Genomic DNA, 22,653 nt, shown 5'->3' with positions numbered 1-22,653 from the left:
GGAAAAAAATAACATATTTACAAGTATAATAATGTACGAAATGATTAAATAACATATTTTGAACACACTTAATATAACAAGTTGCTATATTTGAACAACCTTTAAGAAATTTCTGGCTCCATCAATGATAATTAGATATGAAATAGACGCATTCTTATCGAAAATATGATCTTAGATAAAAAGGTATAAAGCTGATCGATAAAAATATAACTTTAATAGTATAAAATATCATATCAATTATCGTATAAATATTTATTTCACAAAATAATATATTAAGATTTACGAACACTCTATCTCCGGTAACATAGTGATATCATATCCAATCATATACTCCCTCTTTTTCATAATCCAATCATCCAAACAGAGCTATCAGCTCGCTTATAGACTCCTATGGAAGAAGACAAAAGTAGTAACACCATTGAACCCCAAAAGGGAGCTCAAGAACTCCCTTTTGATTGGCCCAAACAAGCATGGACACATTTCGAATTAGTTCGTCAAAAATCCCCATTAATTCAATGTATAACCAACTTCGTTTCAATGGATTTCATGGCCAATACTCTGTTATCCGCCGGCGCATCACCGGCGATGATTCATTCCGTTGAAGAAATCCCAGAATTTACTCCAAAAGCCCTTGGAGTTTGCATAAATGCCGGAACCCTCACTCCGGACTGGCTACCCGGTATGAAATTAGCGGCACAAGTGGCGAATCAATCGAAAAAACCTTGGGTGCTTGATCCTGTTGCTGCCGGTGGGTCAAGTTTCCGGTTAAAGGCGTGTTTGGAGCTACTTGCTTTAAAACCTAGTGTTGTTAGAGGCAATGGGTCTGAGATTCTTGCTCTTTTCAAGGGTTGTGTTGACTCAAATTCCAAGGTAACACAATATTCTGAGTATCAATTTTGGTAAAATATTTATCTGCTTTGGATCTTATTATATATCATAGTTTTTATTTAAGTGATAGTTGTGTATGTTCTAACATATGTGATGATGATGCAATTCAGCGGCGAGTCAGAATTTTCGTTAAGGAGTAGTATACCCATGAAAGAAGCCAAAGGACTTATAATTAGTTTGGATTTTATCTTTGCTGGTGTGCTGACATTATGTGCAGTATTAGGAGTTTTTCGAGTCTGAGACTTGAACATGAGTAGAAAAACACTGAAGTATTTGAATAATAGGAATGGAACTGGCTTAATAGATAGTAATCTATGAGATTTTATAAGACATAGTTTCAATTGAATACATTCCTAATGCTTTCTCTTTCGTATGAAAATCGACCCAAAAGGGGTCCTTTATCTGGTAATCTGAGTTTTTCCTACTTGGAAGATGCTTAGTTTTACCAAAGGTGACATTTTTTTTCAAGATTTGATGATATCAGGTCTATCGAAATTTTGGTCTTTCATGGTATGACCTGATATTTGATATTACTGATGTTAGAATGGGAGGAAGAGAAGAATCTTGTTTCATTTATGCAAACTTCTCTTCAAGTTTCTTAGTTACTGTATTTTCTTATGATGTAGTCAGGAACTTGTGTAATGGGGTATTTCTGCCTGTTGATGGTATGGGCAGAGTGGTAGTCGAGAAATAGATTGAAATTGGGATGAGAATTTTGGTGATACATTGTCGTACCAAGAGTCTATCAGAAAAGGTAGGGGTAAAAGGTTGTGTGTATCTACCCTCCTCAAAGCCCACTCGTGGGATTACACTAGATATGTCATTGTTGTTGGTTTAACATTTTTAGTAACTATGTGCTAATATGGCTAGTTATGAACGGATTAATGAAATCATTAAATGAAGAGCAAGTAATCTGATGAAATATTCATATGGCTTGATTCATACTTCTTTTAGGACAAATTTTGCTAACAGTGGTCAAGGCGATATACACTTGATTCTGTTGCCCCCTTCTCTTTTTCACCTTTTCCAAGTTAAGATTTAGAGAAGTTGCTTCTGTTGCTCTTCTCATCTGTTTCAATTTTGACTGATTTAAGGGTGTGGATAGTGTACATGGTTCAAGTGATGCTGTTGAAGCTGCTAAGTCCATCGCTCAACAAAGTGGTAGTGTAGTCGCTGTTTCTGGAGCTGTTGACTATATCACAGACGGTGATAGGGTTGTTTGTGTTCACAATGGGGTGCCTATGTTGCAAAAGATTACTGCATCTGGATGTTCAGTCACTGCCCTCATTGCTGCCTTTGTCGCTGTTGATCCATCCCATGCTGTGGAAGCAACAGCTTCTGCATTGGCTATATTTGGTGTCGCAAGTGAAACAGGGATGGACATGGCTAGAGGTCCAGCTTCACTGCGGACACTGTTGATTGATTCGTTATATGGACTTGGGGAAGCTACTGCACTTAGTCGAGTAAGAATCAACCACCTTTAATGCTTTTAGACGAGAAATCAATGTGTCCATTTCATTTAAATCTAACTCTCATTTATTTTTGGGCAACTTTTTTCACATACAGCAAACAAAAAATTCATATTTGTATGCTATAGCAAACTTCGCATAATTGCGTTCCATAGCAAACATAAAATTGTATAATTCGCTATACATATACAATTGTATAATTCGCTATCCTATTTCACTGCAATTGTATAATGCACAATTGTATAATTCGCTGCCTATTTCGCTGCTATATTTTTATAAAATTTGCTTTGCATACAGTTGAATCAAATTAAAATGTATGTATATTTCATAATTATAAGCGTATAGCAAGAAGATATATGTTTTTCTCTCGCTTTATACAAAAATAGAAACACAATATATGTAAAACTAGAGAAAATTGTATTTCACTGTAATTGTATAATTCATTGGCCTTTTTCTCTGCAATATTTGAAGTAAAATGTTTGTAAATTGTATAATTAAGTGTATAATACGAAGATATAGATTTTTGCATGTGTATATACAATTTTCTCTCGTATAAAGATGACAAATTTTAGCTAATGTTTGCTATGGAACACAATTAAACCAAACCCTAACTATTCCATTTATTTTAGGTTATTAATTTGCTATTATATACAATTTTCCCTTTATTTTTTACATCACCAGAATGATTTTCATTTTGTCATTCCTGTAGAAAACTGATTTTAGAATGTGAACTATACAAAAAAATTGCACATTCACCAAATATATAATCTCACAACTGCAAGAAAATTCATTTATACTACTCAGGAAAATTTTTGGATTTCAGTGATAATCACAGAGAACAAGGAAGTAGATTAAAAATGAGGTAGCCGCATTGTCTTGAAAATATTACAAGTTCTCAACCTACAAAAACATCTCTTGCTAGTGTTACAATTGAGGTACCATGAGCAACAACCTTAAATTTCTTATTTCTGTGTGCTAAATTGTATGTCAGGCAATTTGAATCAGTGTTCTTTTCTAGTGCATTAGTAGTCCATACCACCACCAGGCATAGCTGGGGCTGCCTTCTCGTCCTTGGGAAGCTCAACGATAACAGCTTCAGTTGTAGTTAATAAAGACGACACACTGCATACACAACAAAAACAGTAAAAGCACAAGTTCAACTTCGAAACAAGAACGCTAACTTGCCAAGAGAGCAAGTAAATTGGAAGACGGATAAGAGTATGGTCTCACCTAGCAGCATCAACCAAGGCCGTCCTAATTACTTTCAATGGATCAATGATTCCTGCTTTTACCATGTCAACATATTCACCTGTTGCATAGATGAACGTAGGACGAGATTAATTTCTAGTTTTCAGAAGATAGAAGAAACTCGAAAGGAACAAGAGATGAGCGTTTAAACCTTTTGCAGCATCATATCCAAGATCCGGGTTATCCTGCTCCAACAGTTTGCCAACCACTACTGATCCTTCCACCCCAGCATTAGAGGCAATTGTATATACTGGTGTCTGCAATTAGAAATTCATTCCAAAACATTACTGATTATGATTTGACAACTACTTATTCATGAGAAGTGACTCTTAAGGAATCTAATCCGCAAATGTGATAGCAAAATTTGTTAAAATGTTAAGACCTTCAAAGCATTCTGAATAATTTGAACACCAATCTTCTGGTCAAAGTTGGCTGTTGGCAATGAGTCCAGTTCTTTTGATGCGTAAAGAAGTGCAACCCCACCACCTGCATGAAGAGAATCGGATCAGTCTCCCACTATAGGTTCTTAGGTGAGACGGACCAGGCACGAAGAGACATGAACATGTAATAACCTGGAAGAATTCCTTCCTCGACAGCAGCTTTTGTGGCATTCAAAGCATCTGTAACTCTGTCTTTCTTCTCACCAACCTCGACTTCACTAGCTCCTCCTACCTGGCAAACCCATACTAATTCAAATTAATATACCTTCTACAATTATTTTAGATTATTTGCGAGCTTAGACTAAAAGTTGCAAATTATTTATACATGTAAGCGATCCTTTTCACTGCATTCTTAGCTTCTCGGGAAATTCAAACTGCAGTAATAGTGCATACCTTCAACACTGCAACACCCCCTGAAAGCCTAGCTAGTCTTTCCTGCAATTTCTCCTTGTCATAATCAGACGTGCTCAGTTCAATTGCTGATCTAATCTGTCAATACAAAGAGCACAACATATGTTCAAACCCACAGTTTTGGATAATATATTGATGATACAAGTGTAGATGTACACAAATTATACCTGTTCACATCTCTCCTCTATGGCCTTCTTCTCACCCGCACCATCAAGAACAACAGTGTCATCCTTGGAGATGGTCACCTAGAAAAAAATTAAAGGCCATGAGACTACAGAAAGCAGAAATGTTCAGCAGCAAGAAATTGGAAAACTAAACAAGAACTGCAATAGTACTTTACTTGCACCGTTAATTAATACCAGAGAGCAGGGATGCACTCAAAAAATATACCTTTTTGCATTTACCCAGCATCTCCAACTCCACATTTTCAATGTTCATTCCAAGTTCTTCGGTAATGACCTATCATGCACGGAGAAGAAATGTGGGTGATGTATGAAGAAATAGAAAATATCTTATACAGGAGCATGCCAAAACAGTTCCTTACCTGGCCTCCAGTTAAAGCAGCCAAATCTTGCAAATTAGCCTTCCTGTTTTCACCAAATCCTGGTGCTTTTATGGCGCAAACCTGCATTATTTTCCAATGTAATTAGCTGAACAATGTGTTATTCAGACCATCAACAAAGAAAACATGTTTCTACTCAAAGCAGCAAATTACCTTGATTCCAGCACGAAGCTTGTTCAGAATAAGTGTAGCGAGTGCTTCACTCTCCACATCTTCGGACACAATTAGGAGGGGCCTTTGTCTCTGATGATATGAAGTAAGAGTAAGTAACAACTCCAGAGGTCATAGTTGAACCTCCAATAATCTCAGAAGAATAAAGACTACCTTCAAAGCCAATTCTAACACTTTCACAATAGCATTTATGCTTGAGATCTTTTTCTCATGAATAAGAATAAGTGGGTCATCCAGCTCCTGTCAGGTATCAAAATAGTTGTGAGTCCAAATGAAAAAGAGGCTGGCTGTAAATAAAAGACTGCCACATCAGTCATGCAGCTGAGATAATATTCGACAAACTAAAGACATACACATTTCTGATTCTTCTCATTTGTGATGAAGTATGGGGATATGTAGCCCCTGTCCAACTTCATCCCCTCAACAACTTGCAAATCATTAAGCAGTGTCTTTCCATCCTGCATTATATTAGAAATGAGTCAGTGTCACATCTTTTTTTACGAAGGAAATGAGTTGGCGTGACGTCTTTACAACAAGATTTCATACTATTCCAACTCAGTTATTAGTAAGTAAAAGGATTATCCAATATTATTATCTGAGTAATAAAAAGACCACCAGAGTTCCAAATGTCAATTTCTTGCATAATTTTTATTTTTTGCTATTACCAACTCAAATGGATCAAATGACAATAAATTTTGTGGTAACTCAAACATCTTCTCTTTGAGAGTACATCGGGCAAGGCATTGAAGAAATTAAGATTTTACCAGACCAGAAACTTCAGAAAATTCTCAAACCATTATCGCAAACAAGACCATGCACGTAACATTAACAGTATCAAGAAATCACTTACTTGAATAGTGATGACACCTTCTTTTCCTACTTGCTCCATAGCCCTTGCAATTATCTCACCTATTTCCCGTTCTCCATTTGCAGAGATTGTACCAACCTAACAAAGGGTCATAATATCATAACCTTATTGGAAATTGTGCAGCAGAAACACTTTAGAACAGAAGATTGACAACTCGTTCCATTATCCAGTGCATTAGTGTTTCAAAATTACTCCTTGCACCGAAGAGCAAGTTAGGTTCTTATTTTACCCCTCAATTTTAAAAATATGTGATTTCAGTACCAGAAAAGATCCCCTTCCGACTGTGATTCATAAAAGTTTGAAGCTAGCAAAGATACCTGGGCAATCTCCTCGGATGTGCTTATCATCCGTGCTCTGCTTTTCAGGTTTGTTACAACAGCATCGACAGCCATTGTGATACCTCGTCTAAGATCCATTGCATTCATACCAGCAGCTACAGACTTGCACCCTTCAGCAAATATTGCTCGGGTGAGTACTGTTGCACAAGTGGTACCTGAAATACAGAGTTAAAGAGTTATTTGAAGCAGAGATGTGATGATTTTTAGAACTAACAATCAAACCAGGCACAAATGCAGAGAAGGAGCACTATATACGAATTCTTACCATCGCCAGCAGCATCATTAGTGGCATTGGCAACTTGCTTTACAAGGCTGGCACCAACATTTTTTATTTTATCCTTGAATTCAATGCTTTTTGCAACAGTGACACCATCTTTTGTCACCTTGGGTGCACCCCAACTTTGTTCAATCACCACATTACGACCCTTTATAAATAAATATAAAACATTAGTTGTCACCTAGTGAATTCATTCTGAGCAGAAACGAGAATATACTGATGGTGCTCCAATTTATATTTTTCCCCCCGAGTATATCAGAATATACAAGTCTGGCTTGTCAAATTGTCCTCCAACCTCAAATGATACAAACAGGGAGAGAGAACAAGTAACATATTTCACTTATAATTGAAAGGGAACAATTAGATGCTAGGCTTTCCAACATTTTGATTGTAAATTACTTGGGAAGAAGAGTCATAACCAACAAGAACCAGCAGAACTGATAAAATTTTTAGTGACAATCCGACGAAGCTTCTTTTATAGGAGACAAGTCACTCTAAGCCACTTAGAGTTGCACTTAATACGCATGAAAATTAAATCGATTCAAGATGTTAAAATGCTTAATATAGATCTACTTGTATTGGACTTGGGTGCAGGTGTCCGATACGGATACGGATCTAGGGGTCAGATCATTGATGATGTAAATTTTAGATGCGAGGATATACAGGTATGATTACTGTGGAGATTCCCCTAAAAATAATACAAATATCTAAAAGTAGAATTATAGAACGTAAATTATGAGATATTAGGTGGAGAACTTGAGAAGAAAATACTAATCGAGAGGAGAATCCTGAAAGGATATAAAAGGAAAGGAGTAACACGGAAATTTCTATCTACAAGGTATTCTATTTTCTTCAATCTCACCTTAGCTTTTGTTTTGATTTTAGAAACCATTGAATATGTCCTGAATTTCTTCACTGATTTTGGTCAAGGTACCCAAAATCATTTGACCATATGAGTACAGATCCCACGCCCAAGTCGTGTCGACATGAATGCTTCACCAAAAGAAGAACCCAAGCTACTTGGATATAGACGGTGTTGGGGTTTGGTTTTAATGATGACAAAATGTAAATGTTTTCTATGTGTGCAAGGATTCACCAGCTTATCATATAAGCTCTTTTAAAGGAAATCAAGGAAAATAACTATATGAAAATATAACCGTATGGAAAAGAATCAATCAGCATCTCATAAGAAGGAAGCATATACAGTAAGTAGAATTAAATAGGAAGATTCTGCGACGATCAATGCCCAAGATCTCAAAGCAGTAAATCAGTAATCAAGGTGCTATCAAACGTCTTCTATGAAAACAAGTACCAAAACACATATTTGTCGCTGAAACCCTAGAAGCTTATAAAGTCTATTTGAAGTCCATGAAGCCTTACAAGCAAAGAAATATGAAAGCTATGCACTTGTTCTTGGAAAAAGATCATCTAAGTATTCCTGCCAAGGATCAAATCTCTTGGGTTGTCATATCTGCCAAAGACCTCAATGGCCAGATCGCGAAACTATTAAAGTAGACGTTAAGAAGATAAACACTTGTCTAAACCTTCACAAACACTTGAGTTTTACTCTAAACAAGCATTAAAATTCCTGAAAGAAATAGTTGTGTATTCAAAAGAGAGGAGAGGAAAATATCATTGGTGAAATATTGTATCAATCAAGAGCGAAAAGATAAGAGTATAGACGTAGAGAAACTACAACATACTTAGAACACCATTCCAACTAAAGGAGACTGGACTAAGATTCACATAGAATCCAAACCAGTATATAACATATGGTGTCATTCTACTTTGTTCTTTAATTTTACGTATCTCAAGACACCGAAAATAAAAAGTCAACCCCGCGGTCCTATTACACTTCCAGACAGATCCCTTTAGTAGATTTTTCTAGCACATCCATCACAATACAAATCAGAGCAGTAAAATGTACTAACATACACACGTTGAAAACATAATATCTAAATCACTAACAACAAGAACTTGAATTCAATATTTAACATGAATACTACTACTACTGCTATTGTAACTTCAATTACTCATCAATGGGGCATCAAAAAAACAACCTTTGGACCCATAGTGACTTTGACTGCATCAGCAAGCTGCTCAACTCCTTGAAGCATAATTCCCCTAGCTTCAACTCCAAATTTAATATCCTTAGCAGCATAGTTTCTGCTCCAATTCAACCTACTACCAACCTGCATACAATAACCATCTCAAACACCAATCCAATCCCAAAAAAGAACACATTTTTCATAAAAAAAATTGGAACTTTTCTGATCTACAAGCAAACAATTACCTGTTGGGTGCTGCTTCTGGCAACCCTGTACAAACAAGGAAATGGGTATTTGTTAAAATCAAGATTAACATAAAATCTAGTTCAAATGATACACAATTATACAAAGAACACATTTTTATGCATAATATACAAATGGGGCTTGAAAAAAGATTCAAAAATCAAGAAAATACCTGGATTTAGAAGCAAGTTTTGCTGCAAAACGATACATAATTTTACAAGAAAAAGTTTTGCAGCTGAGAAAAAAGAGAGAGAACTGAAGAGAGGAGATATGAACAAGTTGGGCTTATTTAGAGAAGAACAAAGAAGGCTCTAGAAGAAACAACTACTAGGGTTTTAGGGTTTTAAATAACTTTTATTATTATTTAATTTAATAAATTAAATTAATTAATTAAAAAGAGAAAAACTTTTGGGGTTATAAAATGAGTTTTTTGCGCACTCACAAAAAAAATTGTTTTTACTTTCGTTGCTTTTTAATTTATTGCATTGAAAACTTTCTAGTTTGGAGAAAAAGAATTGAGAATTTGTTGAGGAGAATAATGAGGAAACAAATTGTTAAAATGTTATTTTTATCTTTTATTTTTATTTAAGATAGTTGAAAATAGAATTTATTTCCAAGCGTGTTTTTAAGAATATATATATATATATTGAATTAATATTTATTTTCGAAAATACATATTGTGCATTGATTCTTATTTGGTGGTGTTTTAATTTTATAGAGTGTGATTGGTATGATAGAATTTATTTTTGGTATTTGTAGATCATTTTGTTGTGTAATTAAGGTAAATATGAAAGAGCTTATGTAAGTGCTATTAAAGTTATTTTAATTTATTGTAAACTAATTTAAAATTTTGGTATGTATTTTGTTTTATCTAAACTTATTGTTAGTCTAGGTTAAAGTCGGAGCTTCAATTATAATTATTTGTCGTTTTTAACGTTATTTCATCATGTCTTCTATGATCTGAGTTAATATTAATCGCTTAATTGACACGACTCAAATATAATAATTGTCATGAAAGAAAAAAATTTAAAATATATTTTACTACCACACCAAATTTTATATGAATTATTTTTTAAACCTACAAGTATATTTTTATCTTTTCCCAAAATAAAGAGATGATTTTATTTTTATTTTTATTTTCATTAAATGTTTGATATTTATATTGAAGTATGATTAATCATAAATCGGCCTTGTTGAAGAATACTCTCTTCTAAGAATTTTTATGTATATTCAAAAGTCAAAACTCAAACCCAATAACAGATATATAATTTTTACTAAATAGGTTCAGCGTATGAAAATTCACAAAAAGGTTAATAAACTAAATTTTATTAATTAAAATGTAATTAATATATGATTATTATTCAATTAATATTTTATTTTATTAAATAAATAATAAAATATATAATTTAATTCAAATAACACTTTCGCAAAAATAAACACACTTTACCGTAGGATCAAGGCTGACACTTGTTTATTGGAGTCGATTGTTTTATACATATGTATTTTTCAGAAGACCAACCAAATATATCTATATATATCGTGTAATTTTTTTAGGACGTAGGTTCGTATGAACTCTCTCGTCTATACTTATGCTTAAACCACCATGACTTTATCCGACTGCACTCTTTCTTCAAAATAAATATATGTTGCTTAACAACTTAATGCGATAAAATCGTATTTGATTGATTGAGCTAAATTTAAGTAGGTCAGATTAAATTTACCAAAAAAAAAAAGGTCAAAATAAATTTTATTAGTAAATAAATAATTTTATGAATTAATTTTAACGCTCTAAATTAAATAAGCTCTAATAAAAAAAAAGTTTTGTATGAGTTACTAAAGAGGAATAATAAAGATGCAATTAAAAACAAGTATGGTCTAAGCAGCCCTCACAAAGCTAGATGTTGTCCTATCATTAATAAGAAGATAATATTGATATTTATATTTTCGATTTGATTTGAAATCTATTGTATTAAAGTGATATTAATTAAATATATTTTTAAATAGTAGTAAATGTAAATCTTAATAAAAAAAAATATTTTAATAATTTCCTTAATATAATCTCTTAATTGTTTGCCTAAAATATCTTTGCTTGGTGTATATTTCCTTTTTTATCAAATTAAAAAGGCCAAGGTATGAACAATACCCTTTTCAACAGTAAATAAGCTCAATAATTGAAGTGTGATTATAGATTTGATCTTTCTCAGGAAGAAAAGCAGTCAGGTATTTTTATTTCTTTTTCAAATTACGAGTTGCGATTTGAAGAGAGTGGATAGGATATTGTGGTGAATGACGTAAAAGAAATAAAGGTGCATCCCGTGCATTCGAACGATTTTTCGCCGTCGAAAGACTTTAATAACTATAGCATGCCAGAAACGGAGAGTTGAGGTGGTCAAACCTATACCTCGAAATGCTGTAAAAATAGGAGCCTATATATGGTTCCATTCTTGTTGTTGTTAGAGTTACGCATCCCTCTTTTCGGTATGAAACGATATACGAAAAATAGATCTTCGGTATGCAATGTCCGATAACGATGCTATTTTTGTTTTTATTATTTCTACAAAACGTATAGCTTTAACATCAATTAATTCATAGCATCAAGCTCACGTTGGACAAAATGGTAAATACAGCACATCAAAATATCTTTAAATATTTCATTCATTAAGGTGAAGAACAATCAATTATAATTAAAATCCATTAAGATATTTATTATATTACCTAGATCTTAATGAAGCCAAAAATCATTTTGAATATTCATCCCAATATAAACTAGTTAAAGTAGAAAGAAGAAGAAAAGAGGTTGTCATAAAATCTTTTTATGATGAATTTGATCAAAATTCAAAAGCTTAGCATTTTGTTTATCAGTCGTCACCTTGTATAGATGATCAAACTCGAGACTTATAATTAAAAATAAATAAATAGTTAGAAAAAATATTCAGGTACCCCCTCAATCTATACTCGAAATTCCAGAGACACACTTATACTATCCTAAGATCCTATTACCTCCCTGAACTTATTTTATATGTAATTTTCTACCCCTTTTTAGCCTACGTGGCACTAGTTCGAAAAAAAAAGTCAACCATTGTTGGGCCCACAAGATAGTGCCACGTAAGCTAAAAAGGGGTAAAAAATTATTAATAAAATAAGTTAAGGAGGGTAATAGGACCTTAGTATAGTATATGTGTGTCTTTGAGATTTCGGGCATAGGTTGAGGGGTACTTGGGCATTATCCCAAATAGTTATTGTTGACACCCAATTTTTGACCCGCGTTGGTATAAATTAATTATCGAGCTTCATGAGTTTTCAAATTATTTAAGTTAATTAGTTTTATAAGTCTTGCGAAAATTAAAAAAAAAATAAAAATAAAGATATGAATATATATATATATATTACATATGTATATGTATATATGTATATCTTAAGTTTTGAAGGTATTCTATTAATCTAGTTTACTTTAAATCACAACTATATTTTTGAATCGTTATTTTATAATTTAAATAATCATGTTAGTAAATAAATAAGCTCGTTAATAGATTTAACCAAATTCGTCTTGTTTTAAATCAATTTGCTTATATTAATTAACTCTTTTTCCCTTTTGATTCGAGTTTGGGCCTCTGCCCTTTTGTTCCAATGGCCCAACACCTTACATTTACTCCAGCCCACCTTCATTTATAATAATTCCCACACTCCCAGGCCCACACATTTTCAGCAGCCCACCCTTTCAAAAACCCCTCAACCCAACACTAACTTAAATATCCCAGCCCACTTCTTCCCATTCAGACGGCCCAAAACATTTAAATAAAAAAAAAACCCTTCAACCCAGCCCCATACCCGCTCCGGCCCAACACCCAATACCCGACCCGCGACCTCCTTCCCTTCTTCCCCTTCCCCACGCGATCCCCCTGCAAATGAAGAAACCCAGCAAACAAATCCCCAAGCCAGCCACGCGAAACCCGGAAAACCCAATTCCCCAGAACCCACGCTCCTTCCTCCCCACGCGACCCCCCTCTTTCATCCTCTCCTTCCCTCTCTCCCGCGTCTCCCCCACGCTCGCTCTCTCCTTCCCCTCTCGACAGAAACCCAGAAAACTCAGACGCGACTCGCCAACAACCCCGCAGACTCCCATGCCCTGTCAAACAGGTCTGCCAATCGTCAATGTCACCCTCGCCAACACGCAATGGCCATGTGGGTTTTGACCCAAAGGGATTTCGATTTTGAGTTCAAAAATGGGCGGAAAATCGTATCACCCACCCGCCGAACCCCTCAAAATCCGACATTTCTCCCTCTATAAATACCCTCCATTTTCAGTCATCGGGGGGGTTTTTTGGGGAAAAAAAAAAGAAGAATTTTCAGAACAAGTTAATCGAGAAATTGTTGATTGAAGCTTCTTGGCTTTCTTCCCGTTGTTGTGGCGCGAACTGAGAAATTGTAGAGAGTTGGAAAAGTTGATTAGGTTATCGTCGAAAACTCGAGTCTGGGTGCAAGTGGTGAAGTCGCTGCTGTGGCTGCTCGTTCCCGCCCCAGTCGCTGCCCCGGAAAAGGTATCGTCTATCTCTTTCCAACCTCTTTCGTCTACATGCGTCGATGCGCTGGCTCTTAGCTGTGATGGTTGATGTTTACTGGTGACATTTTGAATCCTTATATGTGTTGTTGTTCATAGTGCTGTCCTTTTGTCTCGTTCTGGGATCAAATCTGTTGACATTCGAATATTCAGTATAGGGTCGATGTTGCTGTGAATATGAGACGTTACATCTTGTTTGTTGGTCTGATTCTGCAAGACGTCTCGCATAATGGTTCTGTTTTTTTTTTTTTTTAGTTTAGTTTTGTTACGCTTGCTCGTTTGTGCTGTTCATCTGTTTATCACTAGTTCATCATGGCGTGGGTTGTTTATGCATTAGTGTTCAGGATCGTTTTGGGTTATTGTTAATCTGTGTAGTGAAGAAACTGTTGAAGATTCATGGGTTTTCGTTGATTGCTTCGTTTGGGTTCGTTCTATGTTTGCTAAATGTTTAAAACTATGATCATAACGTGTATGTTTTCCGGAGTTTGATCGTCTGTTTTGTTTGTTCATACAACTCTTCTTCTTTTGACTTCTACATCTTAATGAAAGCATGACTTCCCTTTATTTCAAAGCATACTTTAGTTACAATAGTTTATGTGTTGTTGGCTATTGCTATCTTCGAATTTGCCGAAGGTTTCATACTTATGTATGTCTGAAAGTCTAAAGAACTCGTTCTTGCCTAATGCTTGCTTTGTTAAGGATCTTGTTTTAATGATAATATTTAAGGCTGTTGTTAATCCTTTTCTTTTGTTTTTTTTTCATTACATGTGACATCGATTCGAGTCCGTTTCGGACTCCACTCCCGCATTCCTCCGAGTTAAAAGATCTTTGAGTCGGCCTATCTCAAGTCTAGGAGGTCTTAAGACCCATTATAGGTCGAAATCCGACATTGGAGAGCTGCTGGAAGTAGCAGTTTGCAGAATTCGACTGCATGTTTTTTTGAAGCTGTAAACCAGCTATATACATCTGATATACACTGGTATACATGTCGAAAATGCACAGGAAATCCGAACTCGAAATCTGGGTTTGTGGCAGTGAGGATACGCTTCGGAAAAGGAGTTTCAACTTTCGAAAGTTGAAAATCAGGCTGATATACAGCCTGTATACACTGATATACAGACACGATATAATATAAATATGTGTAAAAAATGTGATTGGCAGGGGAACGTAGAGGGACGCCTATTCTAATTAAAATTCGGAATTAGGCAAACAATGCGGACGTAGGGTGCAGCCCGTATACATTAGTATACATTATCGGGCGACGATATACACTTGTTAAGTAAGTTTTAAAAATTGTACAGGTACAAATACGCAGGGCAATACAGGGAAAAGTAACGGAAAATATATATTCAAACAGGTGCAGGGTATACACTTGTGTATACTTAGTGATTCTTTTTCAGGATTGGGCCAGGGCCCTTCAGCCCCCCCCTTTATTAACAGGCCCAAAGGCCATTTGTCTCTGCAGCTTTTAAAGAAGGCCCAAGTAAATAGATTAGGACAGGTGGGCCAAAGCCCAATTGAATGAATTTGGGCAATCAAGCCCAAGTTTAAATATTTCTTTCTCTATTATTTATTTGTTTGAATTATTTAATATCTTGGTAGAATTTTAAAAAAATCTCCTAAAGGGGTAGCCATTTTCATTATTTAAATTTTATTATTTTTGTTTTACTTACTTTTATCATAATTTAGTTTTCCTTAAATTAATTCCCTCAAAATATCTCCCTTTAGAAATAAATAAAAATAATAACAATGAAAATAAAAAATATTAAAACGAATTTCTTTTTATTTAGTTAACAATTTATTTTTAATAGTCATTTAGTCAAATCGCCGGTCAACCGCAAGTTAGCGGACATCCCGAGGGCCTAATACCTTCTCGGGATGTACATTGAACTTCGAACCTTTGTTTTTCAATTGATTTTAATCTGTTTTAAATCTTTTGAAATTTTTCTTGATTTTATCAAAATCAAGTGGCGACTCCGTAATTCGAAAAGTCGATTTTTCTTAAATAATAAGATTAATTGATTTTTCGAAACCTAGTCAATATTTTTTCATTTTTAAACCAAAAAATAGTTAATAGTAATTTTTAAATAAAACAGTTATTATTTTATCATTCATATTTATTCAGTAACAACGACTGATAAGAATGTTCATGTTATTATAATTCATCTTCCGAATAATAAATATCAGATTCATATTATTAATAATTTCCGAAATAACAATATTTCTCTCTGATTTTACTGTGCATCTTAAAATTAAGATTTTAAATATTAAAAGTTTAAAGTACGCAATGAATTTTATTCGATTTTGCCATAATTTTTTTGGGAAAACACCCTCTATTTTTATCATTTTTTATGAGGTAAACAATAAAATATATTTGATGTTTTTATAATAAATGTTTTTATACTAAAAGATGGCATTGTTACTGAAAAATACAAAAAAGATGGTTTCTTGGGTCCTCAACTTGATCAATTAGAGAAAATGTATGATTGGAAGTAGTAATATTGAAACTTGTAGGAGTGGGGAGTAATATCCATATTAATGGAGGGTATGAATTGAAGATTTAATGTGCCAACTCATATATATCATAGGGGATAAAATTAGAATTAATCAATAACTAAGGGATCAACATGTGAAGTATAGATTGGTTCTCATAAAAATATACAAAAAAAAAATAATTCAAAAAACACATTTCAATCATATATTTTTTCTAATTTTAAAAGTTCGACCAAATAACCTATAGATAGTACAATGTCAATTAAAGGACTCACATTTAAAAAAAAAAATTAATACTCACTTTGTTAACTTTTTTCTATTATATTTTAAATAATGAGAATTAACTTAACTAATCTTCAAAACTAAACTAGATGTTTGAAACTATATTAAAATATAGATTAATATAAGTTGTAATCTTTCTCTTTATTAATATTCCGAAGAAAATAATATTTTTAAATATTAATAATTATCAATAATTTGAAAAAAAGAATATTTTAAAATATTATTCAAAACTTATGTAACTTTAATTCTCAATTAATAAAAATTGAACCTTTCATATCCATGAGGTATTCTCTAGTCAAATTAAAGTTTTGACTTTGACTGTACTATGATAAATTATATAGAATGTCTTCATTATTAATTTTTCATAATATATTAAATATAGCTATATTATTAAGGATAAGAAGAAGAGGATCTTATCCAAATTTTATTAAAGACAAAAATTATGTAATTATTCATCCCTATATAAACTAGCTAAAGTGGAAAAAAAATATTGCCACAAAGAAATCTACAATGAGTTCGATTAAAAGTTTTTGCATTTTATTCATCATCTTATATATCGTCAACATGCGTCCAATAATAGCAATGCCGGATTGGTTCGAACTTCATATAATTAATGCTCTCCCGGATAATAACATACCTCTATGGTTTCATTGTGCCTCTGGAAATAAAGATTTTGGATATCATATTCTTAAAGCGGGCGATGATTTTCATTTTGAGTTTGGCATGAATGCTTTGAGGAGTACTCTTTACTTTACTCATTTTTGGTGGGGTAAAAAACAAAATGTGTTCGATGTTTTTAATAAGCACTTGGCTCGTCATTGTTCTGATACTAAAACTCATTATTGTTATTGGAAAGTACAAGTAGATGGCTTTTATATGGGTCCTCAACTTGATCAACTAAGTCTAATGCATAGTTGGGAGAAATAATTAAGATCTATATTAATGTGAGATAACATCACTTTAATTCTTTTAATAAATTTCATGTTTTGAGTCTTGTGTTATATTTTATTTATTTATTTTTACTTTATCACATTTTATTTCAAACATACTTGACTGTGCATTTTTGTTACTATCAATACATAAATTAAGCTCAAGGCTAAAGCCTAATCCCCACCAATGTTGGTTAATAAGAAAATTAATTGTGATATTTAGCGAAAATTCTAATTAATTTCTTTGATTGATATAGTTAAAATTAGATGACAAAATTTTAAATTTTTTGCATCTAAAGTTAGTCTAGATCTTATCCTGGCTACATGGTTCTTAATTCTTATCTAACAATAATAATAAAAAAAAAAAGTAAATTAATATAACATTGCATGTCAAATAAAATATCTAATATACGAAATAGATTTTTTGTAAAACATAAAACTATAGTTTGAATGGTGTTATAAGAAAAATATAGAACCACAAAATTAAAAAATAAAATGTGTATTATTTTTTTTGATAAATATTTATTAATTGATACGTGTTTTGATACTATAACTTGTTATAAGGAGAAAAAATTAAAAAAATCATATCGTTATAGCCTAGTAATTTTGAATATCTTTAAAAACTTCAGACACTTTAAATAAATTAATGCTCGAGCGTTCAAATCTCACTAGTAACACAATTCCCTCACCACTAATTGAATGATCGTATAAGTAAAAAAAAAAAGTCAACAATAACTTAATGAAATTTTCTTAATATTTAATTAAATGAACGCATGGAATTAACTTGATCTTATCTAGATTGTAATAAATACAAAATATTATTTAATTATTCATCCTTATATAAGCTAGTCAAAGTAGAAAAAATATTGTCACAAAGAAATCAACAATGTTTTTGATAAAAAAACTTGTCTATTTTACTCATCACTCTGTATATATCATCATCGACGGTTGATAGCTTTCTTAATCGTTATGAACTTCATATTATTAATGTTCTACCAAATAACGATATACCTCCGTGGTATCATTGTGCATCTGGAGACAAAGATTTTAGATATCATATTCTTAAAGTGGACGAAGATTTTCATTTTGAATTTTCCGTGAATCATATACTAAGCACTCTCTACTTCTATCATTTTTGGTGGGGTAAAAATCAAAATGTATTCGATGTTTTTAACAATAAGTTATTTCATATTTGTTCTAGTTCACCTAATGAAAAATCCATACTTGTTATTGGAAAGTACAAAAAGATGGTTTTCTTGCTGGTCCTCAACTTGATCAACTATCATATATGTATTATTGGAATGAGTAATATTTTATTGGTCCCTAAATTATTAATAAAATTTGCTTTTTAATTGGTTGTGTTGTATATTTTTTGTTCAATTTTATTTATCAAGAGAGTTAACTTTTAGAGTATATAAATTAGGTTAATTTCTTATATTGAAATTAGATGTTTGAAAATTATTTAATAAATATTATAAGTTTGCAAAATTTTTCATATTAATAAAATGTAATATGTGGAAATGTATCTTAAAATGTTGATCGGTGTTCATATAATTTGAATTTTAAGAAGCAAAAATTTGATTTCGACATGTATAATCTCAATTTTAATAAAAATTTGAGCGAATGTAAAATAGCACCTTTAAACTATCATTTATTAGTTTAAAAATGTATTTCTGATAATGATGTGTGCACTGATTCTCTTTTTTATTTAAAAGAATTGTTTGACATTTTATATAAACAAAATATTTCAGCTTGACAAAATTAAATAAACTGTTAGTATTAATTAAAAATTAAAAGTACATAAAGATTTGAATTTATATCATGTCAGGAGTTATAAGTGGGTTGTGAATATTTTTTCCAATCGACATCTTTGGTTAATATTTTGTATTTAAGAGTCGTTTGGTACAAAAATAAATAATGTAGGGATTAAGTAATGTAGGGATTAGCAATACAGGGATTATTTTTATTAAGTGTTTGGTTCGTTGTTTCTTATTTAATTTTGTGTGTGGTTTAAAAGTTAAAAAAAAATCTTTCCAATTATACCCTAGAGTTATTATGAGATTTTATATTTCATGTAATTGAGTCAAAGTAAATAATTAACGGAGAATATTATTTTTTATAACATTTTTAACTAGTTAGGAGAATTAAATTTTTATTGTCATGTTCACTATTTTCTCACTTAAATTATTTGAGAGTAAATAATTGTTATCTTAATAAATTAGAGTTGATAACTCAAAAGGTCACACAACTATAATGATTATAGAGAAAATTTATTGAACTTTGTTTTGTATCAATAAATTTTAAAAAACTCTTTATCATAAAATAAAATAAAAATATAAAATAAAAATAGAAAAATAAATTAAACTATTTTTATACTCGAGATGTGTGTGTGTGTGTGTATATATATATATACACACACACACACTCTTGTTTTAGACTACTTGTGTAATGTTTAATGAACTTTCATTAAGAGACAATATTACTTATAAATTGTTCTTAAATTCATATATCAACATTAACATATTAGTCGGTTTATAATATTTTATATTAATAATAAATAAATTAAGTAATTCATATTTTAGAAACAAAAAATTATATCTAAATAATAAAAGTTGTAAGCTAATTTATTTAAATAAATTTATTAGTATAAATATAAAATATAAAATCAAAAAAATAAATTAAATATTAAAAGGATTTGAGGGGTATTTTTGTTTTTACCTAGAATAGTCCATGGTATTAGAGTTAATACCTCCAAATGGAAGGTATTAACAATACATGACATAATACCATGTAGGATGTATTAACTAATCCATGGATTAGTTATACATAGGCTCACATTCCTACCAAACACAGTATTAAATTATACCACATCTAATACATGAATTATTTCTTTTAATACATCCTACCAGACGTCCCCTTAGTGTATCTAAAGTTAGTCAAGGTCTTATCCTGACATTAATAAAAATAAAATTAACTAACATAAAATGATATGTTAAATAAAATATGTAGCAAACAAATATTTTTTGTTAAGACATAAATCTGATTTTAGTGTGACTTTCATTATTGGATGTCTACATTGGTAAGAAAAAAATAAAATTAATTTAGTGAGATCTTTTCGTTACTTAGAATAACCATATAAGAGAAAAGAAAAATGAAAAAGTGATGAAATCTTCTCGATACTTCAGAATGATCACGTAAGGAAAAATAATAATTCAAAACTAACTGTAGTCGTCGATGAAAAATTGTCTTAATACTAGAGCCGGTCAATATGAGCTAGTCAGTCTGGCCTAACTCATGATTTGATAGGGTTGAATTATGATTTTTGAAGTCCTTTTTTTTTAAAAAAAAAATTAATCCGACCTAAATAAGCTTGACAATTTGTGGGGTTTGAGAAATATGCATGAGACCTGTCCGTGGAACAAATAAAAATTAGTTAAAAAATAAAATAGAATAATAAAAATAAAAAGTGTCTAAACTCCAAATTAGTTTAAATTTGAAATATTAAAATTTAAATATAGATTATGTTTGTAAATACATAGGCATAATCTATGAAATATTGTCATAATTTGTGTGTTTATTATAATCATTGAAAAACAATTAGGTTAGTATTTTTATTTAGCTATTTATGTTTTTACTTGAAATCAAACTTAATAAATTGTCAAGACCCAAACTGAGTCGTGATTGGCACCCACACTTAACCTCCGAGGTGGGTGAACCAACAAATTTAATCCCAACTTACAAAATACAAGCATAATGCGGAAGCTCAAAATCTTATTAAATATCATTTTTCAAAACCTGAAATTCATCACAACAAGGACATCTAATCTTCAGTTACTAAATCTGAGAGTATCAAAAGACACCAAAATAAATGAATACAATAGTTTATGTCCGAAAACAAAGGACCTCATGCCATGACCAAGAGAATCCAACACAGTCTTGAATGAATAGCTCACCCTGTAACCTGATATGTTGGAGATTGACTAGAGTTGAGGGCAAGTCAAGACAAAGGGTGCGAGCTATTGTTCTCTCGCCTACTTTTCTTTCTTCTCTCTTTTATAGATTAATATCTTACCCTAATTATTATATACGCCTAATTATAAAAGCGATAAAATTAAAGCAGCCCGCTACTATTAATTTTAATGTTATTTCTTTAACCACCAATACAATAAATTATTAAAAGTACCCCAACTAATTTCATAATCATAATTAAAAATAGTCCAAAACACCCATTTAGAATCTATCAAAAAATATTTTATCAAATAAAAATCTTTAATACTCAAAACAATCAAATGGGTCGTTACATAAATATTATTAAGATAATTTTATTTGTGGATTTGATTAACAAGTAGTAACATCAACACTAACACGATGTAATATTATCTTGTCGAAATTTATGATACCATTTTTAAATTACAATTTTATATAAAAGTTATTTAAAAAAATATTTTTCGAAAAGAGAACTGGCCCAACAAGCCCATATACTTGTGGGCTGTGCAGATAATTTTCTATCCCAAGTCAAAATGGGCATATTTTTTTTTTATAAAAAGCTAATCCAGCAAACCCGTAATCCACATACTTGTGAACTGAGCTGATCTTTTTTTAGCCCACGCCAAAATGGGCTAAACCATCTTGGCCCCTTAAATTTCAAAGGTTGTATAGATTAATCGAGATGGAGTGGGTTAGTCAATAATGACAACTCTACTCAATACTTGAACAAGTGATATAAAACAAACCATTCAAAAGTGACTCTAATTGTCTCAATACTTGAATGATTATATAAGGGAAAAAATAATTTAAAAATAAATCTAATTAATGGAATCTTTCCGATCCTTGAATGATTTATAAGAAAAATAAAAATTTAAACGTTACTAATTAATAAAATCTTTTTAATAGTTGAATGACCAAGAAAAAATAATAATTTAAAATGATTTTTATGAATTCTTTTTAATACTTGAATGACCATATAAAGATGAAAGTAAAAAAAGGGTCCCAAAAAGAAAAAAGTCAACAATAATTTTAATAAAATATACTTTAATTCTTCATTTAGTATACCATAATATGTAAGAAATTAACTTAATCATATCTAGATTTTAATAAAGACAAAATATTATTTATATTATTCACCTCTATACATAAGCTAGCTAAACTAGAAAAAAAATATTGTAACAAACAAATTTACAATGAATTCGATAAAATATTTGTCCATTTTATTCATCGTCTTATATATATCAACATCGACTGTTGATAGCTTTGTTAACCATTGGGAAGTTCATATAGTTAATACTCTACCAAATGATGATATACCTCTGTGGTATCATTGTGCATCCGGAAATCACAATTTTGGATATGATATACTTAGAGTGGGCCAAGATTTTCATTTCGACTTTAAAGTGAATTATCCGTGGAAGACCACGCTATTCTTTTGTCA

At 31.6% G+C, this 22,653-nt stretch overlaps 2 protein-coding genes across 2 annotated transcripts; one reads left to right on the top strand and one right to left on the bottom strand.

The window, feature by feature from the left end:
• Window positions 1-259: 259 nt before the first annotated feature.
• On the top strand, window positions 260-2,651 carry LOC101263028 (hydroxyethylthiazole kinase). Its single transcript, XM_004239825.5, has 2 exons — window positions 260-870; window positions 1,983-2,651. The coding sequence occupies exons 1-2, from the start codon at window positions 391-393 to the stop codon at window positions 2,370-2,372; spliced, it is 870 nt and encodes a 289-aa protein (XP_004239873.1). The 5' UTR covers window positions 260-390; the 3' UTR covers window positions 2,373-2,651.
• Window positions 2,652-3,121: 470 nt separating this feature from the next.
• Window positions 3,122-9,285, bottom strand: LOC101263320 (chaperonin CPN60-2, mitochondrial). The gene is made up of 18 exons (XM_004239826.4): window positions 9,136-9,285; window positions 8,966-8,990; window positions 8,733-8,864; window positions 6,661-6,820; window positions 6,375-6,550; window positions 6,040-6,135; window positions 5,543-5,647; window positions 5,343-5,429; window positions 5,172-5,261; window positions 5,001-5,081; window positions 4,847-4,915; window positions 4,624-4,701; window positions 4,439-4,534; window positions 4,178-4,277; window positions 3,988-4,091; window positions 3,757-3,862; window positions 3,588-3,666; window positions 3,122-3,479 (listed from the first exon to the last, which is right to left on the bottom strand). The coding sequence occupies exons 1-18, from the start codon at window positions 9,171-9,173 to the stop codon at window positions 3,380-3,382; spliced, it is 1,722 nt and encodes a 573-aa protein (XP_004239874.1). The 5' UTR covers window positions 9,174-9,285; the 3' UTR covers window positions 3,122-3,379.
• Between the last annotated feature and the right edge of the window lie 13,368 nt (window positions 9,286-22,653).

Source organism: Solanum lycopersicum, chromosome 5, assembly GCF_036512215.1.
Source record: "Solanum lycopersicum chromosome 5, SLM_r2.1".
In the NCBI taxonomy this organism is placed as follows: domain Eukaryota; kingdom Viridiplantae; phylum Streptophyta; class Magnoliopsida; order Solanales; family Solanaceae; genus Solanum; species Solanum lycopersicum.
This window is presented reverse-complemented; position numbering and strand designations above follow the sequence as displayed.

Bases quoted from the DNA above. Each gene is read 5' to 3' on its own strand.
- LOC101263028 (XM_004239825.5), top strand. From the start codon at position 391: ATGGAAGAAGACAAAAGTAGTAACACCATTGAACCCCAAAAGGGAGCT. The intron at 871-1,982 runs GTAACACAATAT...GACTGATTTAAG, and splicing joins GTGTTGACTCAAATTCCAAG to GGTGTGGATAGTGTACATGG.
- LOC101263320 (XM_004239826.4), bottom strand. From the start codon at position 9,173: ATGTATCGTTTTGCAGCAAAACTTGCTTCTAAATCCAG. The intron at 5,430-5,542 runs GTATGTCTTTAG...GATACCTGACAG, and splicing joins ATGAGAAGAATCAGAAATGT to GAGCTGGATGACCCACTTAT. The intron at 3,480-3,587 runs GTGAGACCATAC...TTGTGTATGCAG, and splicing joins GCCTTGGTTGATGCTGCTAG to TGTGTCGTCTTTATTAACTA.